Source organism: Bufo gargarizans, chromosome 9 (assembly GCF_014858855.1).
Source record: "Bufo gargarizans isolate SCDJY-AF-19 chromosome 9, ASM1485885v1, whole genome shotgun sequence".
Classification (NCBI taxonomy): Eukaryota; Metazoa; Chordata; class Amphibia; order Anura; family Bufonidae; genus Bufo; species Bufo gargarizans.
The window spans coordinates 189,383,390-189,401,991 of record NC_058088.1 but is presented as its reverse complement, the minus strand read 5'-3'; the positions used below and the strand labels follow the sequence as shown (position 1 = coordinate 189,401,991).

The window sequence follows — 18,602 nt, the reverse complement described above, 5'->3', positions numbered from 1 at the left end:
CCTCCGCTCCAGATTGTAATAATTGGCTGGGTTTGGTTGAGAAGGTGAAAAGCTACGAGAAGATCTTGTATAAACAACGAGGAGCATACTTAAAGTGGGATAAATTGTGGAAAGACTGGGATACGACCAACTAATTTAACTTTTTTTTTTTTTTTTTTTTTTTTTTTGTCTGCAAGGTGGCGGGTGGGGGGGGGGGGTAAGGTGGGGGATTTTTTGGGGAAGATCCAATTGTCCGGCTTCTTTGTGTATGCAATGTATTAATGCAGAATGTGAAGCTATAATAGAGCATTGGAGCATCTTTAGAAATGCCGGGGGCTGGCAGGACTCACCGGCATTAGATATTGGTTAATTCTTGATCAATTTGAAATATTGACTAACATTCTGGTGAGGGTTCGGGGCTCGGGATCTTGGGGGGTCCGGGCATCGGGTGCGACCCGGGATGCGGCTTTTTCTCTTGGACGTGAGTTTTTACTACGGGCAGCGATTTGACACGGGTGTGGTTTGGGTCCCTCATTTGTTCCTTCTTAATGAACTGGAGTTGATGCCAGGCTCTGCCCTCTTAATGAGACAGTGCTGGCTGGCTATTTTTCTTTTCTCTCCCCAAGTGCTGGGGATTGTTGAGTGACACTTTGATTTGTGTCCCCTCTCCATGAGACACCGTGGAGCACCCATGCGAGTTATGCTTAAACAAGCCATTAACATTTAATCCAACTATATGGGGATGAGGCAGGAAATCCTGGGAGTGGGTTTTATACCACTGGGATAGAAGACTGCTGGACCCCCCTCCCCTTCTCTTCGGTTTTACGGAAGGGTGCGATCAAAGATCGCTGTGAGCTTGCCCCACACGGGATAGGTGAGCACCAGAGATTCGCCCCACGGGTGTTGGTCCTGTCCGTGGTGCTTGCTTGCGTCTGAGGGAGGCCGTGGGGGGTGCGTGTTCGCTGCTCGGTGGGCCGCCCGGGTCTCGGGCCTATGCTCCCTCTCAGTATGGAGATAATAATATTAAATAAGATCTCGTTTTTTATCTGTAATGCTAAACCCTTTGATGCCGGGCTGGTCCTGCTTTCCCCCCAGGCAGTGAGACCTTTATTTGATTTTAGTTAATATCTATATAATTATGGGTATTTGCATGAAATCATATTTAATTATGCTTTAAGGACTAGAACTGACGGACTTTTGGATTTTATAGCATTGTAAATGGTATATTGTTATGTATTTTTTTGTATGAGAACTAAAAAAATAAAAGTTTATATAATAAAAAAAAACAAAATAATAGCAGTCAGATATCACTAACCTGATCAATCATTGTTTTGATATTTCTACATGGCAAATAATTTACTAGCAGGTGTAGTAGAGTAATAGAAATCCAACAGACCCAACAGTCATGACATGCATGCTGCTGATTCTGTGTAATTGAATCACTAATTAAAAGGGGCACAATAAAAAAAAAAATAAAAAAAATAAAAAATTATATCAGATAAAGCAATAGCTCTGACACACTGTAACAAAACCCGCACCGGTGACAGCCGGGCCGATCATGGTGGATTTCGGGATGTCAACATGTTCCAATTCACTGACAGCTGGCAGAGATCTTGAAAATGGTGAGGGATTGATGCAAAGTTTTTAGCTTTTTTTTTTTTTTTAAAGGGGCAGATCTCCTTTAAATGAGCAACTTAGCAGTGCCAGCTGGGTCCCGATATCTACAGGTGCCCATTCATTTAAAGGAATCCTTGCAGGTGCACCCTTAGGGCAGGGGGTTCATAAACCATAGGTTAGAGGGTACAATCTGCTACATGCCAGGTAACACTGCGCCAGTTGCTCCTCAGCAGAGGGCCACAGGCTAGCAGTCATTTTTTTTTTTAAATGTTGCCAGTTTGTAGCTGAACGCTGAGGAGCAACTGACAAATTTAAAGGGCAAGCAGCACTGAATTTACTGTCTCTTCAGGTCAATAGCATGGAGGGGAAGTTACTACACGGCGTCCTCTACCCTGACATGAAGCACTTTCATAGCCCCGAGGCTCCCGCTTCCCTGGATAAACAAATCACCGGGCGCAGAGTCACATAAGAGGCAGCTCATTTGTAAATCTCCCTCCTAATCCCTCTGAGGACTTTAAACTTTTACTTTCTCTCCCCCTGAGGTTGGAGGGAGGTAATAATACCCCCCCCCCCCCCCTCTCCTATTGTTCATAGTCAATTAAACCCCCATGAAAATGAATGAGTTTACTGACGGCCTCCTGACATCAATCACAGTGTTGCTGCTTCTGAAGTTGGGTCAGGGACCCCCCGAGGAGACGCTCATCTCCTATACACAAAAGGCAGGATAGGCCGTGGCGTTCATAATGAGGTCAGTAGGGGGCACTGCAGAGCGACCTGTGGCTACCAGCTGTTGTGCTGGGAGATACAGGTGTCCAAGGGTCCCAATATCATAAACTGTGTTTTTATTTTCCAGAAGCAGCGCCACTCTTGTTTAGAAGGCTGTTTACAGTATTGCGGCACATCACAATGCAAGTCAATGGGACTGACTTGCAATACCAGAAGCAGGTATAATCAGGCGGCCTGTGGGTCAAAGAGAAGGCCGTCTATGGGGGGTCACAGAAAGAGCCAAGCAAGTCTCCATCCAGCCACCCTGCTTAGTGGAATAGGGGGTCAATAGACCCCCATTTTTCTAGATGATGGGGGTCACAGAGCTCTTTAGACATTTATGTTGTGTCCTATACTCAGACGGTGGTTTAGGGTTGTTTGATGGTCGTGAAAATGGCCATCAAGTTCCACCAACAACCTACCGATGGCGCCGCAGAGAAAACAACCTACCGATGGCGCCGCAGAGAAAACAACCTACCGATGGCGCCGCAGAGAAAACAACCTACCGATGGCGCCGCAGAGAAAACAACCTACCGATGGCGCCGCAGAGAAAACAACCTACCGATGGCGCCGCAGAGAAAACAACCTACAGATGGCGCCGCAGAGAAAACAACCTACAGATGGCGCCGCAGAGAAGCCAACCTGCAGATGGCGCCGCAGAGAAAACAACCTGCAGATGGCGCCGCAGAGAAAACAACCTGCAGATGGCGCCGCAGAGAAAACAACCTGCAGATGGCGCCGCAGAGAAAACAACCTGCAGATGGCGCCGCAGAGAAAACAACCTACAGATGGCGCCGCAGAGATAACAACCTACAGATGGCGCCGCAGAGATAACAACCTACAGATGGCGCCGCAGAGATAACAACCTACAGATGGCGCCGCAGAGATAACAACCTACAGATGGCGCCGCAGAGAAGCCTATTCAGACTACAGTATTCTTATCCTTCACTGTGATTTGTGTACTAGTCTGGTCAGAATTCACACACTCCATTATTTTAACTCTTATGTGCCTTTAGGTGATGGATAGAAAATCTGACGGAGCACGGACTAGAAAAGGTAAGCCGATGGAGTTTAAAAAAAAAAAAAAAAAAATATCAAAAATTTTTAATTGTTTGAATGTAAAAACATCAAAGCTGATGGGCCTTTGTATAGTCAACAGTCTTCACAAAGAGTGTGTATTGATTACGTCTTGCGTATCCTCAAAGAGTGAAAGGGAGCGATGCGGAGGGAGGGAAGGGTCTCGCTGTCTCCTGGAAACTAAGTTACTATTTCGGAAAAAAAAAAGTGCGATTTTCTATCACAGCTGGAAATCCATCACCAACTCTCTCCAGATGCTCGGCAGTCCTGCCTGTCACTATACCGAACAGCATGCGCTCCGAACGGCAATTACTGTGATTTACATTATAATTAAGGAAGCCACTTTAAGTGATGGCCTCTGCTAAGGACACCTGTGACACCGGCAATCCCATTCTGTGACACCATTCATCTGGAAAAACCGCTATCTCTCTCCCCCGCTCACTATTTTTAGGTGGCCAACAATAAATGCTTTGAAAGGCAGAAGAAAAACGCAGTTTAATTGAGAGTTCCAGACGCAAAACTGCAAAAAAAAAAAGATAACATATTGCAACTATAAAACAGCTGTCCGAAACTATATCTGTAACCAAAAACTCCATAATTCAGCATCGGAGACTGCGGGCAGATAGTTTTGGCAGAGTATTAGTCAGAACCATTAGTTAAGAAAAATAAATAAATACAAAAACAGCAAAAAATTTGTAAATTGAATACATAGATTTAAATAAATAAATGTAAAATAAAAGATTACAGGAAATTAAATAAAATACATAAAATGAAATAAATCAAAATAAAGATAAAACAGAATACATTAAATAAAATAAAATAAAAAATTATATCAAATAAATAAAATAAAAAATAAACTAAATAAAATAGAAATAAATGAAACAAAACAAATTAAATAACAAATAAAAATTAGACATTAATTAAATAAAATAACGAAATTAAAATAAATGCCAATCACTGACCGCAGGGATGCACATTCACGAGGCTAGACGGGTACAGCCATATAAACAAAACCCAACACGGCAAGCAATTTAATGGTTAAGTATTGTTTTTTTTATTATTCTGTGCATTTTCCTCCCTTGGCTACATTTTTTTGGCCCTTTAAAAAAAAAAAAAAGTAAGTAAAAATAATATGACAGATAGTAAATATAGTAATGTATAATATAAGCATATAAGTAATAAAGCCTGGGCATGCTGGGAGTTGTAGTTTTATAACAACTGTAAAGTCACTATCGATGATATATGGTCGGTGCTGGAATAAAAGGCAATTTCCGGAGATAAATCCTGGTCTAAAAATAATCCTGATGATAAATGGATAATTACCATAAATAATAAAAATTAAGAATAATTATGACTAAAAATATATATATATATATATATATAACATATAAAAATAAGTATATAAAAAAATAAAAATATAACTAAAATAATATGTGGAAAAACTTGAACAGAAATAAAATTAAATAGAAATAAAAAGGGAAATATTAAAAGAATTGAAATAAATAGAAAATAAAAAAGTTTATATAAAATGATCAAAGAAAAATAAATAAAATAAGAAGATGACGGCCGGGGTGACGCGCGCTCGGTTTGAGGGTCGCGCTGTCCGTTCCCGGGGTTTTGACTCTCCAGGTTCCAGTAAAGGGAATCTTCTGACCGATTTCATTAAAGGAAAGGTCCGGTGAAGAGGTCGCAGGGCGGAGCTGGAGGAAATTAGAAGGAGAAATAATAAGAGTCTTGTAGATCTCCATTGTCCTGGAGAACGGCCTGCAGTGTAAAGTCATATACATCAGAATGGGATTAAGTCCCTGTTGTCTGTGGGGTTTAATATATGGGGGGGGGGGGGGGGGGGGGGGGAATAGTGAAGTGTGATGGGAAAATCAAATCTTCTCCAAGGATATCTTGATGCTTTTTGTGGAACAAACCAGAATTTGCAGGTTTATACAGGGATGCATGGGTCCTATTCTTCCACTAGTGTCAGTCTTCACCATGGTCCTCGCATTCCATTCTGGAAGCGCAGCGTGAACGGAGCTAGAATTTAGGAAAAACATTTTGACTAGGCCCCGGTGATTTCAATCGTATGCAGCAGAACAGATGTGGGGATTGTGGGTTTTTTGATTGTACAGCTACCCATATGGGGAGACGGCAGGATGGCGGCTTCACAACGCGTTTCGTCCATTTCAGACTCGTCAGGTGCAGTAACTACCTCTGCACTATGAATAGGCTCTCGCCCAGGGCTTCATTAACCCGTGTTCTCCAGCCTAGAAACATATGGACTTTACCCCTATATGCAGCAACAGAACAAATCCCTCCTGTCCATGGGAGCCGTTACAATGTATCGGTGCAGTCTGAAGCCTGCAGGATTGTCCAGACCGATACAATTGTAGCGAATGCTCATCTGTGAGAAGTATTAGGGTTTCTGGATGAAAAATAAGAATGTCCAGTAACTGACAGCAAGCAGAGATCTTGAAATTGGTGAGGAATTAATAGACAAAGCCTATTAGAAAGCTGCAGAACGTTATAATTAAGCACGGGCCTGCTCCGTATCGGTCCAGAGGTTTACTATAGGTCTCATTATGGTCCAGCTCTTGACGGACTCCTCCCGTTGATGGATCTTTTTCAAAGCAGATTGTGTCTAGACTAGATCGGGGATGGCCAACCTGCGTCTCTCTGTTGTAAAACTCCCACCATGCCCTGCTGTAGGCAGTGTCGGCATGCTAGGAGTTGTAGTTTTGCAAAAGCTGGAGAGCCTCAGGTTGGCCATCCCTGGACTAGATCCTACTGCACCCATAGGTGGCCAAAATGTTGTGTAGGCAGTGTCATGAAAGGGTTAGTCCGGTCACTGTGGAAGTACAGCTACCAGCATGCCCAGGCAGCCATATGCTAGGAGTTGTAGTTGGTCAGTGTTGGACCTTTAGGGAACTACATAAAGATTTTTCTTTTTGTATGTGGGGGGGGGGGTGACCTCCTGTGCCGTTCCCAGACTACAACCACCAGCATTGCCATTTGACAGCCAGCACAATAGCACGGAGATTAATTGGTTAACGATTCACTAATAGACCCAGTCCGAGTATTGTATCCAGACAAGGGAGATCTGACAACTCCAGATATACAGGAATCCCAGGGCCCGGCCTGCGTCACAATGCCCGCATTCCATCAAGATCTCTGCTTGACAGTGTGAATAGAAACCTTCTTTACAACACATCTTAAATGAAACAAGCAGATAAATCGAACGCTGTACACCTGTGCCGGAGCAGGACTGGGCATGCTTCCATTCACTGACAAGAAGAGATCTTGCTAAAGAATTGAGACAAAGTATATTAAAGTAGCAGAACTTTTTTGACTTCGGCTACATGCACAAAAACGTATTTTGTTTCCGTGTCCGTTCCGTTCGCGGACCCATTCATTTCAATGGGTCTGCAAAAAATGCATCCGAACGGCCTCCGTATGTCAGTTCCGCAAAAAAATAAATAAATAGAGCATGTCCTATTCTTGTCTGTTTTGCGGACAAGGATAGGCATTATTATAATGGATCCGCAAAAAAAAAAAAAACAGATGACATACAGACGTGCAACGGACCGCAAAACACATACTGTCGTGTGCATGTAGCCTTAGACCTCTTGCACACAAAGGTTTTATTTTCCGTTGTGTCTTTTTGTGTTCCGTTTGCGGAACCATTCACTTCAAAGGGTCTGCAAAAACAACGGAAGGTACTCCGTATGCATTCAGTTTCCGTATTTCCGTTCAAAGATAGAGCCTGTCCTATTATTCCCGCAAATCACATTCCGTGGCTCCATTCAAGTCAACGGTTCTGCATAAAAAACGGAATGCATCCCTATCCGTTCCGTTTTTGCGGAACCATCTATTGAAAATGTTATGCCCAGCCCAATTTTTTTTTATGTACTTACTATTTAAACATTATTGTATGCTTAGGTTTCCAACATGCAAAAAATGGATCACAAACGGAAACGCTACTGAAACAAAAACGGATCCGTTAAAGCCATACGGTCGCGTGCAAGAAGCCTAATACTGAACCAGTTTAGAGATTTTGCTGCTATATCCCTATGGAGGCTCCAGTTCAGGATTCATTAACTGTTTATAATTGGTGCAAAAAAGAGAGGTGTTGCCAATAGCAACCATTTTCTACTGCATGTGAGGATAGAAACGCGCAGTAGCGACCAGTCGGGAACATTCAGTGAAATTTTCCGGATAGAAAGTTCTCCACCTGTAAAGCAGACATGACTTGTGTACCAATACCACCGCCTGGTGGACAATCGCTGAATTACAGCTCTGCACTGTAACCCAGTCTATGCAGGTGATCTGCTCCGACCTCAAGTAAAGAACCGTTTTCCACAGTAACAAAAGCATTTATTATCTTACATACATCCAAAGTATGGAACACGCACATATACAATATATAATATATGTCAACTACTGCATGACAAGGCTGTCCAGGTCAGAACTATGGGCAGTCAAGGGGCATCCTCCCAGCATCTATCTGGCAGACACGGTGGTGGCGGGGATGGATGCAGGAATCCCATGTATATCAGTCTTGTGGGGGTGGGGGGCAGCCATTATCAGCTCGTGTTCTTGGGTAACCTGTATACCCCTCCAGAATATACCAGCTGGTGGTCGCTGACCTTCTTCTGTAGAAATTCCTGGAGCTCCTGAATAATGATCTCCGTTACCACTGGTCCGGTCATGACAAACATCTTCAGCATGCTGTGAATGCGCTCCAGGGGCAGGCTCTCCAGGTTGGTCAGCATGGCCTGGATGTACGTCCAGAAGAGCTGGAGGGGGGGTGAGAGGGGGAAAAGTGTCAGCTCTGGGGTCTATGGGGAAAAGAGTTGCCCCGCTATTCTGCAATTCCCTTACTTGATTCTATAACCAATATTGTCACCCAGCTTTCCTAGAGTACAGAATGGCAAGTCAGTCTAGCTGTCTAAGGGAACACTGACCCTTTCCGTAGTTCTTTGTGAAAGGTTCTGGGAAAGCTGGGTGAAATCAATATGGCCATAGTTACAGCTCCAGTCCATACTGGCTTCCTGCAGGATCTGTAATGGTAGCCATATTGTATCACACTACGCCCATATAGCCTTCATGTGCCCAACAGGGTGTATGGCAGGGGTTGTCCTGCGTGAGGACTTCTATCTCATCACCCACCTGAAGTTCCTCCTCCTTCTGATCTGCTTGAGAAGCCATGGCAGAGTCTCCTTCCTCGTCGCTATCTATTAAGACCACCTTCTCCGCCTGATCCTTCTGCTCCTCCTCTATGATGGTGAAGGTCCCCGGTGGATCCTCTCGGAGGACGCCTTGCTGAATCCACAGGGTCATCTTCCTGCGGAGCGAGGTGACCGGCACCTTCAGCACCCCGCTGAGTTCTTCTAAGGTCCAGGTACCTACATAAAGAATTGGTCACTCGGTGACACCAGCTCCATTTTATTATTAGTGACCTGCTGTTCTAATGGAAATACACAAATCCTAAGCATGCTGGGAGTTGTAGTTTCACACCAGATCATGCACAGCAGACTACAGGGAAGATCAGAGGGTCCTGCAAATCCTAAACCTATAGCGACAACCCCAGAGCGCCTCCAAAGAGGCAAAGATTGAGCAGGTGCTCTGTTGGATAAGCAGTGCCAGGTGAGAGGGGCAGCCACCTATCTGCATGGATGTAACATGCAAACAACCATTCCTGGGGGGGACTTACTTTTACTCTGGAAGTTTAAGATGATGGCAGCATGTACTGGAGACACTGAGAAGGACAGCGTGCGGTCGGCCAATTCCAGGTCCAAGCTCACTAACCCAAGGTGGTGCTTCCAGTTCAGTGTCCGCATAGCCTGAGAGAACCAGAAGAAGGTTAAGAATATCTGTACTTCCTGCCAGTGAACACGATTCAGACTTAACACAATGGTACAAACCCTCAGGTCTGTACGAGTTCTCAGTCTATTGACCAACACACATTTTTCCCTTCACTGACAACAGAGATCTTGTAACGACCTGAAGTATCTTGCAGAACTTTTCATTATACAATGATGAAACCTCATTCAAACTGCATAAGGTAGCAGTTACACTTTCAGCCTGTAGGTGGCACTGCTGACCATAGCAAATTTCAGTAAGCAGAACACTGACACCTGGAGGCCAATTTCGGTAATACATCCCACCTAAAAATGAATATATTGTATAATGCACAATATGAACGGATAATCAGGTCAGAGCACTACCTTAAGTTTCTCATATCTTTTCGTGTACATGTCCATAGTTTCTTTGATCTGTTCCGGCAACTCTAATTTCTCCTCCTTCAGCGCCGGCCAGAACTCGCTGGACAGTATGACCGCCACCAGGTTAAATGGCGGCTTCTCTTCCTCCGGGAGCTTCTCCTCTTCATCACGGATGTTGGAGTTGATCCTTCGAGAGTCTGCCATGTCCTGTAATGGAGAAAGTTCCTAGTGAGCTCATGTGGCAGGAATGGTGACTGTCTCCACCGTAGCAGACGGCGCAGTACCTTCAGCATGACCTCGCAGTAGTGCATCTGAGCATCTCCGAAACGCAGCTTCAACAGCTCCACATTACGGATCTCTCTACAAAAAAAATGGTGAAAATCGGAACATTCAAAACTGAAAACTGCTTCTATGGTAATTCCCCAAAATGCTGAGTTTCAGTAATGCATTTAGGTGATAGCTGCGCTGCATAACACATGAAACCCCACAGTGGCTGCTGCGCTGCATAACACATGAAACCCCACGGTGGCTGCTGCGCTCCATAACACACGAAACCCCACAGTGGCTGCTGCGCTCCATAACACACGAAGCCCCACAGTGGCTGCTGCGCTGCATAACACACGAAGCCCCACAGTGGCTGCTGCGCTGCATAACACACGAAGCCCCACAGTGGCTGCTGCGCTGCATAACACACGAAGCCCCACAGTGGCTGCTGCGCTGCATAACACATGAAACCCCATAGTGGCTGAAGCGCTGCATAACACATGAAACCCCATAGTGGCTGAAGCGCTGCATAACACACGAAACCCCACGGTGGCTGCTGCGCTGCATAACACATGAAACCCCACAGTGGCTGCTGCGCTGCATAACACATGAAACCCCATAGTGGCTGAAGCGCTGCATAACACACGAAACCCCACGGTGGCTGCTGCGCTGCATAACACATGAAACCCCATAGTGGCTGCTGCGCTGCATAACACATGAAACCCCATGGTGGCTGCTGCGCTGCATAACACATGAAACCCCACGGTGGCTGCTGCGCTGCATAACACATGAAACCCCATAGTGGCTGAAGCGCTGCATAACACACGAAACCCCACGGTGGCTGCTGCGCTGCATAACACATGAAACCCCATAGTGGCTGCTGCGCTGCATAACACATGAAACCCCATGGTGGCTGCTGCGCTGCATAACACATGAAACCCCACGGTGGCTGCTGCGCTGCATAAGGGTCCATTCACACGTCCGTTGTTTCTTTCCTGATCTGTTCCGTTTTTTGCTGAACAGATCTGGACCAGATCTGCACCCATTCATTTTCAATGGGTCCTGAAAAAAATCGGACAGCACAATGTCAGATTTTTTTTTCAGGACCCATTGAAAATGAATGGGTCCAGATCTGTTCCGCAAAAAACGGAACAGATCAGGAAAGAAACAACGGACGTGTGAATGGACCCTTACACATGAAACCCTACGGTGGCTGCTGCGCTGCATAACACATGAAGCCCCATAGTGGCTGCTGCTTCATCGCCGCCCTCCACTGGTATTAGCTGACCGTCTTACCTCTCAGAACTATAGCTGAACTGGTGGAGGAGTCTGTCAGCAAGCAAGGTCTTGTACTCATTAATGAACAGCTCTTTGCTACCATAGATACTGACCAGGAGGCTGATGATGTCCGAAGAGCGGCGCTTGGAGCCGGTTTTACCTAGGGTAGAGGAGGAGGAGATGTCACAGCCCGAGGGTAGAACAGATCTTACATTAAAGGCAAGCGGGAAGAGCACGGTGCCAAAGAATCCCTGTGTCATGCTCCGCCCCTTGCACTAAGCAGTTTTGCCTGGAGACCCCCTTTAAAAGGATATTCCCAAACATCAGATCAAGGGGAGGGATCAGAGAGACCGAGGGCGGATCTGGTTTTGAGGTGGCCTCTTGCACTCACCAGGATCGGCATCCACAGGGTCCGGCACCCAGTCCTCAGGCTCAGACACGTCGTCGTCGCTCTCCTGTCCGTTCTCTAGGACCACGGGGTCGGCTTTTGAGAGCTCATTGGCCAAATCTCCCTCAGCGTCACCGGTCAGGCCGGCCACAATCTGCCGGACGGTGTCCTCCCGAGTCCTGGCGACGAAAGGTCATTGCACTGAAATCTTACAGTATTGATGGACATACGCCAGGCCGCGACCACCCATGGAAGCCAATGGGCAGTGTCCACCTAACAATCTTTAAGCCAAGGTTATGCGATATCAATAGGAGGATAAGTGGCTGCCAGACCGCTCCAGTGCCACTTATCTCTGGGGAAACAAAGGACAAGAATGGTTTAAATGCACCCCGTTTAACCCTTCCACCCCCGAACAGGGGACAAGGGGCCGTCCCCATACACATCGCCCAGTGCAGCTAGTGGGATCCAGCAGATATCCGCCATCAGGGTGCGGATCCGGTACCTTAGGTACTTCCTGATGGGCTCGCAGGCGACCTCCAGAATCACCATGGATGGGTCCAGCTCCCTAAGAGCTTTAATGGCGGAGATGTACAAGGTGATGATGTCCGATGTATTCACGCCTGTGAGGGAAAACCGCTATTATTAGGTACAGCATCACCCCCATCATCCCAATGCTGACAATGGCCGATACCAGAGTGTAATAGACTGTAGGAGAGGCGAAGGCGATCCGTAGCGCTCGGTTATCAGCCACGGTGGACAGGCAGATAGAGGCGACATGGCTGATAACAGGGAGTAACGGTTTGTAAGATTGGCACAGGCGCGGGGGGTGTTGGTGGCTCTTACCCGGGTGCAGCAGTCTGGTCTCCAGAGCAGTCTTCAGACAGCACAGCAGCTGCTGCCTCTGATTGGTCCGCTCCAGGCAGAACTTTAAATCCTCTATGGCCGGCTTCGAATCGGGGAAATCTGGACACACAAATATCACATTACCGTCCCACAGAGAGCGGTTGTCTAGGATTAGAAAAACACGGCGCCGCGCCTCTCCGCAGGTCATGTGCGTTATCGCAACTCAACCGCATTCATTTCAGTGGTGCTGAGCTGCAATACCAGACACATCCAATAAACAGGTGTGGCGCTGTTCTGGGAAAGTCACCTCTGATGATGCAGAAGAGCTCATCGATGCGCATGCTGGCGTAGAGGCGGTAAAAAAAGCGCTGGACATGGCAGCGCCACCGCTTCAGGATGCTGCTCGACTCCGGATTGGATTGGGGACCGTCCTGCAGGAAGACTTTACTCAGCCAACCAATCACCTTCTCTATCCACTGCCAAAGCAAAAACGGACACGTTACCAGGAGCCTGAGTTGTCTAGGCTTAAATGGCATGCTTAAAGGGGTTATCCCACCTTAGACAATGGGGGCATATCGCTAGGATATGTCTCCATTGTCTGATAGGTGCGGGTCCCACCTCTGGGACCGGCACCTACAAGGAGAACGGAGCTGGGGAGAGTGGTGGCTGGAGGACCCCGGGTTACCCGGGGTCCGTCCACCACCAGACGCAGCTCCCCGCCTCTCCCATTGCGCTCGGCTATTTCCGGCAACTCCATAGAAATGAATGAAGGGTGGCTGTGGATGCGCAGTGCGCCCTCAACTTTCTCCGCTCCATTCTCCTTGTGGGTGCAGGTCCCAGAGGTGGGACCCGCACCTATCAGACAATGGGGGCATATCCTAGCGATATGCCCCCATTGTCTAAGATGGGATAACCCCTTTAACTGTTAGTCTGAGGGGCAGGGCATGACAAAGGAACAGCAGAAGGGGCGGGGCATGACACAGGAAGAGCAGTAGGTGCAGCAGAGTTTTCTTACCTCCTGAAACTCATTGAGGAAGGACCTCTCGTAATCCCCCCGGCACCTCTTCTCCATCCTCTGCTCGATCATTTTGTGCAGCAGGGTGGTCACTGGCTCCGAGCAGATTCTCTCCAGTAGATTCAACCTGTGGCTGCAGATTAGAAGAACACTCATCAGTCCATCCGGCAGGACCCCCCAGTACCATAAACTAGGGTTGGGCGATATACCAGTATCATGATATACCGCGGTATAAAAAAAACGCAATATGGCGATATCGCTGTTTCCTAATTACCGCAGTATTTTGTGACGTCATAGAAGCGGTCATGTGCACTGACGTCTCCTTGTGGCTGCCCCCATACAGCGCAACGTCTCCTTGTGGCTGCCCCCATACAGCGCAACGTCTCCTTGTGGCTGCCCCCATACAGCGCAACGTCTCCTTGTGGCTGCCCCCATACAGCGCAACGTCTCCTTGTGGCTGCCCCCATACAGCGCAACGTCTCCTTGTGGCTGCCCCCATACAGCGCAACGTCTCCTTGTGGCTGCCCCCATACAGCGTAACGTCTCCTTGTGGCTGCCCCCATACAGTGTAACGTCTCCTTGTGGCTGCCCCCATACAGTGTAACGTCTCCTTGTGGCCACAAGTGTTTTTTTTTCCCTAAATGGGCATTTATCGCGATATATATCGTTATCGCAATAAATTTCTTAATATCGTTATCGTGGGAATATTTTTGATATCGTCCAACCCTACCATAAACTGGGGTGTAGGATTTCTGCCACATATAGGATTACTTCTCTGTTTACATATAATCCAAGAGTGAGCACACAGAACAGTCACTGTGAGGGACAGGTACCCTGCACCCCCAAATCTCAGGACTGTGGGGGTCCCACTGATTGACCCCTCACCGATCAGAAGTGTATGCCATATCTAGTCAATGTACTTCTCAAAGTCACTGTTAAAGGGTTATTCCCATCTGACATTGGTGGCATATAACTAGGTCAGCCAGGAGCGGCTCCCACCTCTGCGTCTTGCACCTACATCTCCTGAAGGGGGTCCCTTGAAGTGTAGGGGAGTGCACTGCGCAAGCGTACCCACCTTCAATTCACCGCTAAGGCCTCTTTCACACTTGCGTTGTCCGGATCCGTTGTGTACTCCATTTGCCGGAATTACACGCCGGATCCGGAAAAACGCAAGTGAACTGAAAGCATTTGAAGACGGAGCCGTCTTCAAAATGCGTTCAGTGTTACTATGGCAGCCAGGACGCTATTAAAGGGGTTATCCCATCTTAGACAATGGGGGCATATCGCAAGGATATGCCCCCATTGTCTGATAGGTGCGGGTCCCACCGCTGGGACCCGCACCTATAAGGAGAACGGAGCAGAGAAAGTGGAGGAGGGCGCACTGCGCATGCGCAGCCGAAAATAGCCGAGCGCTGGCTCTGCTATTTCCATCGGCCCCATAGAAATGAATGGGAGCGTTGGCCGCGCATGTGCGGTGCGCTCCCATTCACTTCAATGGGAGAGGCGGGGAGCTGCGCCTGGTGGTGGTCGGACCCTGGCAAACCCGGGGTCCTCCAGCCACAACTCTCCCCGGCTCCGTTCTCGTTGTAGGTGCGGGTCCCAGAGGTGGGACCCGCACCTATCAGACAATGGGGGCATATCCTTTAGCGTCCTGGCAGCCATGGTAACCATTCAGAAAAAGCTAAACGTCGGATCCGGAAATGTGCCGAAACGACGTTTAGCTTAAGGCCGGATCAATGCCTTTCAATGGGCATTAATTCCGGATCCGGCCTTGCGGCAAGTCTTCAGGATTTTTGGCCGGAGCAAAAAGCGCCGCATGCTGCGGTATTTTCTCCGGCCAAAAAACGTTCCGTTCCGGAACTGAAGACATCCTGATGCATCCTGAACGGATTTCACTCCATTCAGAATGCATTAGGATAAAACTGATCAGGATTCTTCCGGCACAGAGCCCCGACGACGGAACTCTATGCCGGAAGACAAGAACGCAGGTGTGAAAGAGCCCTAAGGGAGTTGCAAAAATAGTCCAGGTGGCCGTGCAGGCGTGGTTCGCTCTGCAATCACAGCGTTCGCGTCTAATTTCAGAACCGCGCATGCGCAATGCACTCTCCTTCACTTCCAAGGCCCCGTTCTGGAGAAGGCGTGGGACCCGCTTCTATCTCACACTGATGGCATAACCTAGCGACATGACATCATTTTCTGAAATGGTGTTACCCTTTGAAGGGGTTGTCCCACCATAAGAACTTATCCCTATACACATAAGAAATGATCTGGTCAAGGTAAAGTTTACCTATTGGGGCCCCCGGAGATCACGAGAGCAGGCTCCAGAAGCCCCCCCAGAGTGAATGGGGCGGTGGTCACAAATACGTGGTGCCAGGGACAGCCGAGTACCAGCGCTCGTCCCATACAGTTGAACCTGTGCATTCATGACCACCTCTCCATTCACTACGGGGAGTCCAGCACCTCATTTGAGCAAAGAGTGGGGTCCCTTTGGTTGCACCCCCACCGATCTGCTCTGGCAGTCACCCAGCTTTCCCACAGCCCGGAATGGCTAACCTGCAGCAATGAGAGCTGGAAGTTGATTGGCTGCTACTTACAAAATGCCGTTGAGCTCCTGAAATTGCTCCATAGCTGTCTGGCACCAGCACTGGTCGTCACTGCAGTCACAGCCGGCGCACTCGTCCCCCTCCTCCGCTCCTCTGTCCTCGGAGTTCCTCTCGCGCTCATTTTCGTCCATGCTGCTGTCGCAGTCGCTCGCACTGTCGGCCCTCCTCTGCTTGGGCTTCATGTAGATCTTAAAGGTGCGGGTGTAGAACTGCTGGATCATACTCTGGAAGGTCTTGGAGGTGGAGAAGAAGAGGATGGCTTTAATCATGGTGAAAACTTTGTCCCGTAACATCTGAGAGTCTGAGCCGGGCAGTAGGGCCACGTCCGCCCAGCGCCCCAGGAGGTCCAGGCTCTTTAAATAAGGGTCGAGGCGGGTGAGGAGGAGGCGGAAGGTGTCCAGCAGGAGGGCGGTGCACTGCTGCTCCTCTACCGTGTTCTCCTGCTGGTTCATCCCGTTCCAAAACTCAGGTGCAATGTTCCTCTGTAAATCCATCTGCAGAACCTCAATGAACCATTCCTCCAGGACGGACTGCAGCTCAAAGTCCACGAGAACCTCCAGAGCCGCTTTCAGGTCACCTTCCCGATAGGGCTCAACAAGACCGGACCTGGGCGCTGCCTGCATCAAAAGACATTAAATCCAAATGTGCTACTTACTAAAGGGTCAGTATGCACAGATATAACATGCATATAAATACATTACATCCTGTATTATACTCCAGAGCTGCACTCACTATTCTGCTGGTGCAGTCACTGTGTACATACATTACTGATCCTGAGTTACATCCTGTATTATACTCCAGAGCTGCACTCCCTATTCTGCTGGTGCAGTCACTGTGTACATACATTACTTATCCTGTACTGATCCTGAGTTACATCCTGTATTATACTCCAGAGCTGCACTCACTATTCTGCTGGTGCAGTCACTGTGTACATACATTACTTATCCTGTACTGGACCTGAGTTACATCCTGTATTATACTCCAGAACTGCACTCACTATTCTGCTGGTGCAGTCACTATGTACATACATTACTTATCCTCAGTTACAGCCTGTATTATACTCCAGAACTGCACTCCACTACACAGTGACTCCACCAGCAGAATAGTGAGTGCAGCTCTGAAGTATAATACAGGATGTAACTCAGGATCAGTACAGGATAAGTAATGTATGTACACAGTGACTGCACCAGCAGAATAGTGAGTGCAGCTCTGGAGTATAATACAGGATGTAACACAGGATCAGTACAGGATAAGCAATGTATGTACACAGTGACTGCACCAGCAGAATAGTGAGTGCAGCTCTGGAGTATAATACAGGATGCAACTCAGGATCAGTACAGGATAAGTAATGTATGTACACAGTGACTGCACCAGCAGAATAGTGAGTGCAGCTCTGGAGTATAATACAGGATGCAACTCAGGATCAGTACAGGATAAGTAATGTATGTACACAGTGACTCCACCAGCAGAATAGTGAGTGCAGCTCTGGAGTATAATACAGGATGCAACTCAGGATCAGTACAGGATAAGTAATGTATGTACACAGTGACTCCACCAGCAGAATAGTGAGTGCAGCTCTGGAGGATAATACAGGATATAACTCAGGATCAGTACAGGATAAGTAATGTATGTACACAGTGACTGCACCAGCAGAATAGTGAGTGCAGCTCTGGAGTATAATACAGGATGTAACTCAGGATCAGTACAGGGTAAGTAATGTATGTACACAGTGACTGCACCAGCAGAATAGTGAGTGCAGCTCTGGAGTATAATACAGGATGTAACTCAGGATCAGTACAGGATAAGTAATGTATGTACACAGTGACTGCCCCAGCAGAATAGTGAGTGCAGCTCTGGAGTATAATACAGGATGTAACTCAGGATCAGTACAGGATAAGTAATGTATGTACACAGTGACTGCCCCAGCAGAATAGTGAGTGCAGCTCTGGAGTATAATACAGGATGTAACTCAGGATCAGTACAGGATAAGTAATGTATGTACACAGTGACTCCACCAGCAGAATAGTGAGTGCAGCTCTGGAGTATAATACAGGATGTAACTCAGGATCAGTACAGGATAAGGAATGTATGTACACAGTGACTGCACCAGCAGAATAGCGAGTGCAGCTCTGGAGTATAATACACTGTTCTGTATAATGGGGTTATTATCTGTTGAGTTGGGGGCGCTACATCTGTATGAATGGGCTTGTTTATTCGTTGCACGGGGAGAACTACAAGTCTCAGCATTTCCCGCTAGCTCCAGACGAGATGAAGCAGGGAAATAAACACTATGCGGACGGGGCTTCCATGACAGCAGAGCACGGATGATTACAATCTCACTGACCAGCCCGAGGGCAGAGGCGGGCACCAGGCCCATGCTCAGGGTATTCCAGGCGGCGGACAGCTCCTCCAGGCTGGCCTGCGACATGGTCCCGCTCCGCCGTCTCCCGCCTGTCACTGAGCCTCCGGGCGTCGCACACAGATGACCCGCGCTCGGCCGCTGGCGATGACCTGACAGAGCAGGGCTGCCCGCCATCTCCATGGCAGCGAGAAACGCC

At 47.8% G+C, this 18,602-nt stretch overlaps 1 protein-coding gene across 1 annotated transcript; it reads right to left on the bottom strand.

Moving 5' to 3' along the window:
* Window positions 1-7,789: 7,789 nt before the first annotated feature.
* ANAPC2 (anaphase promoting complex subunit 2) lies at window positions 7,790-18,597 on the bottom strand. The gene is made up of 13 exons (XM_044305869.1): window positions 18,389-18,597; window positions 16,036-16,661; window positions 13,442-13,574; window positions 12,734-12,902; window positions 12,427-12,546; window positions 12,086-12,203; window positions 11,587-11,762; window positions 11,214-11,355; window positions 9,938-10,013; window positions 9,657-9,860; window positions 9,143-9,272; window positions 8,599-8,834; window positions 7,790-8,225 (listed from the first exon to the last, which is right to left on the bottom strand). Exons 1-13 carry the CDS (start codon window positions 18,584-18,586, stop codon window positions 8,013-8,015), a joined length of 2,541 nt encoding a protein of 846 aa, XP_044161804.1. The 5' UTR covers window positions 18,587-18,597; the 3' UTR covers window positions 7,790-8,012.
* Between the last annotated feature and the right edge of the window lie 5 nt (window positions 18,598-18,602).

Excerpts from the sequence above, each read along its gene's own strand:
- ANAPC2 (XM_044305869.1), bottom strand. The coding sequence starts at position 18,586 with ATGGAGATGGCGGGCAGCCCTGCTCTGTCAGGTCATCGCCAGCGGCCG. Across the intron at positions 12,547-12,733 it reads GCTCTTCTGCATCATCAGAG|ATTTCCCCGATTCGAAGCCG; the intron begins GTGACTTTCCCA and ends TTGTGTGTCCAG. Across the intron at positions 11,763-12,085 it reads CCCATCAGGAAGTACCTAAG|GACTCGGGAGGACACCGTCC; the intron begins GTACCGGATCCG and ends TTTCGTCGCCAG.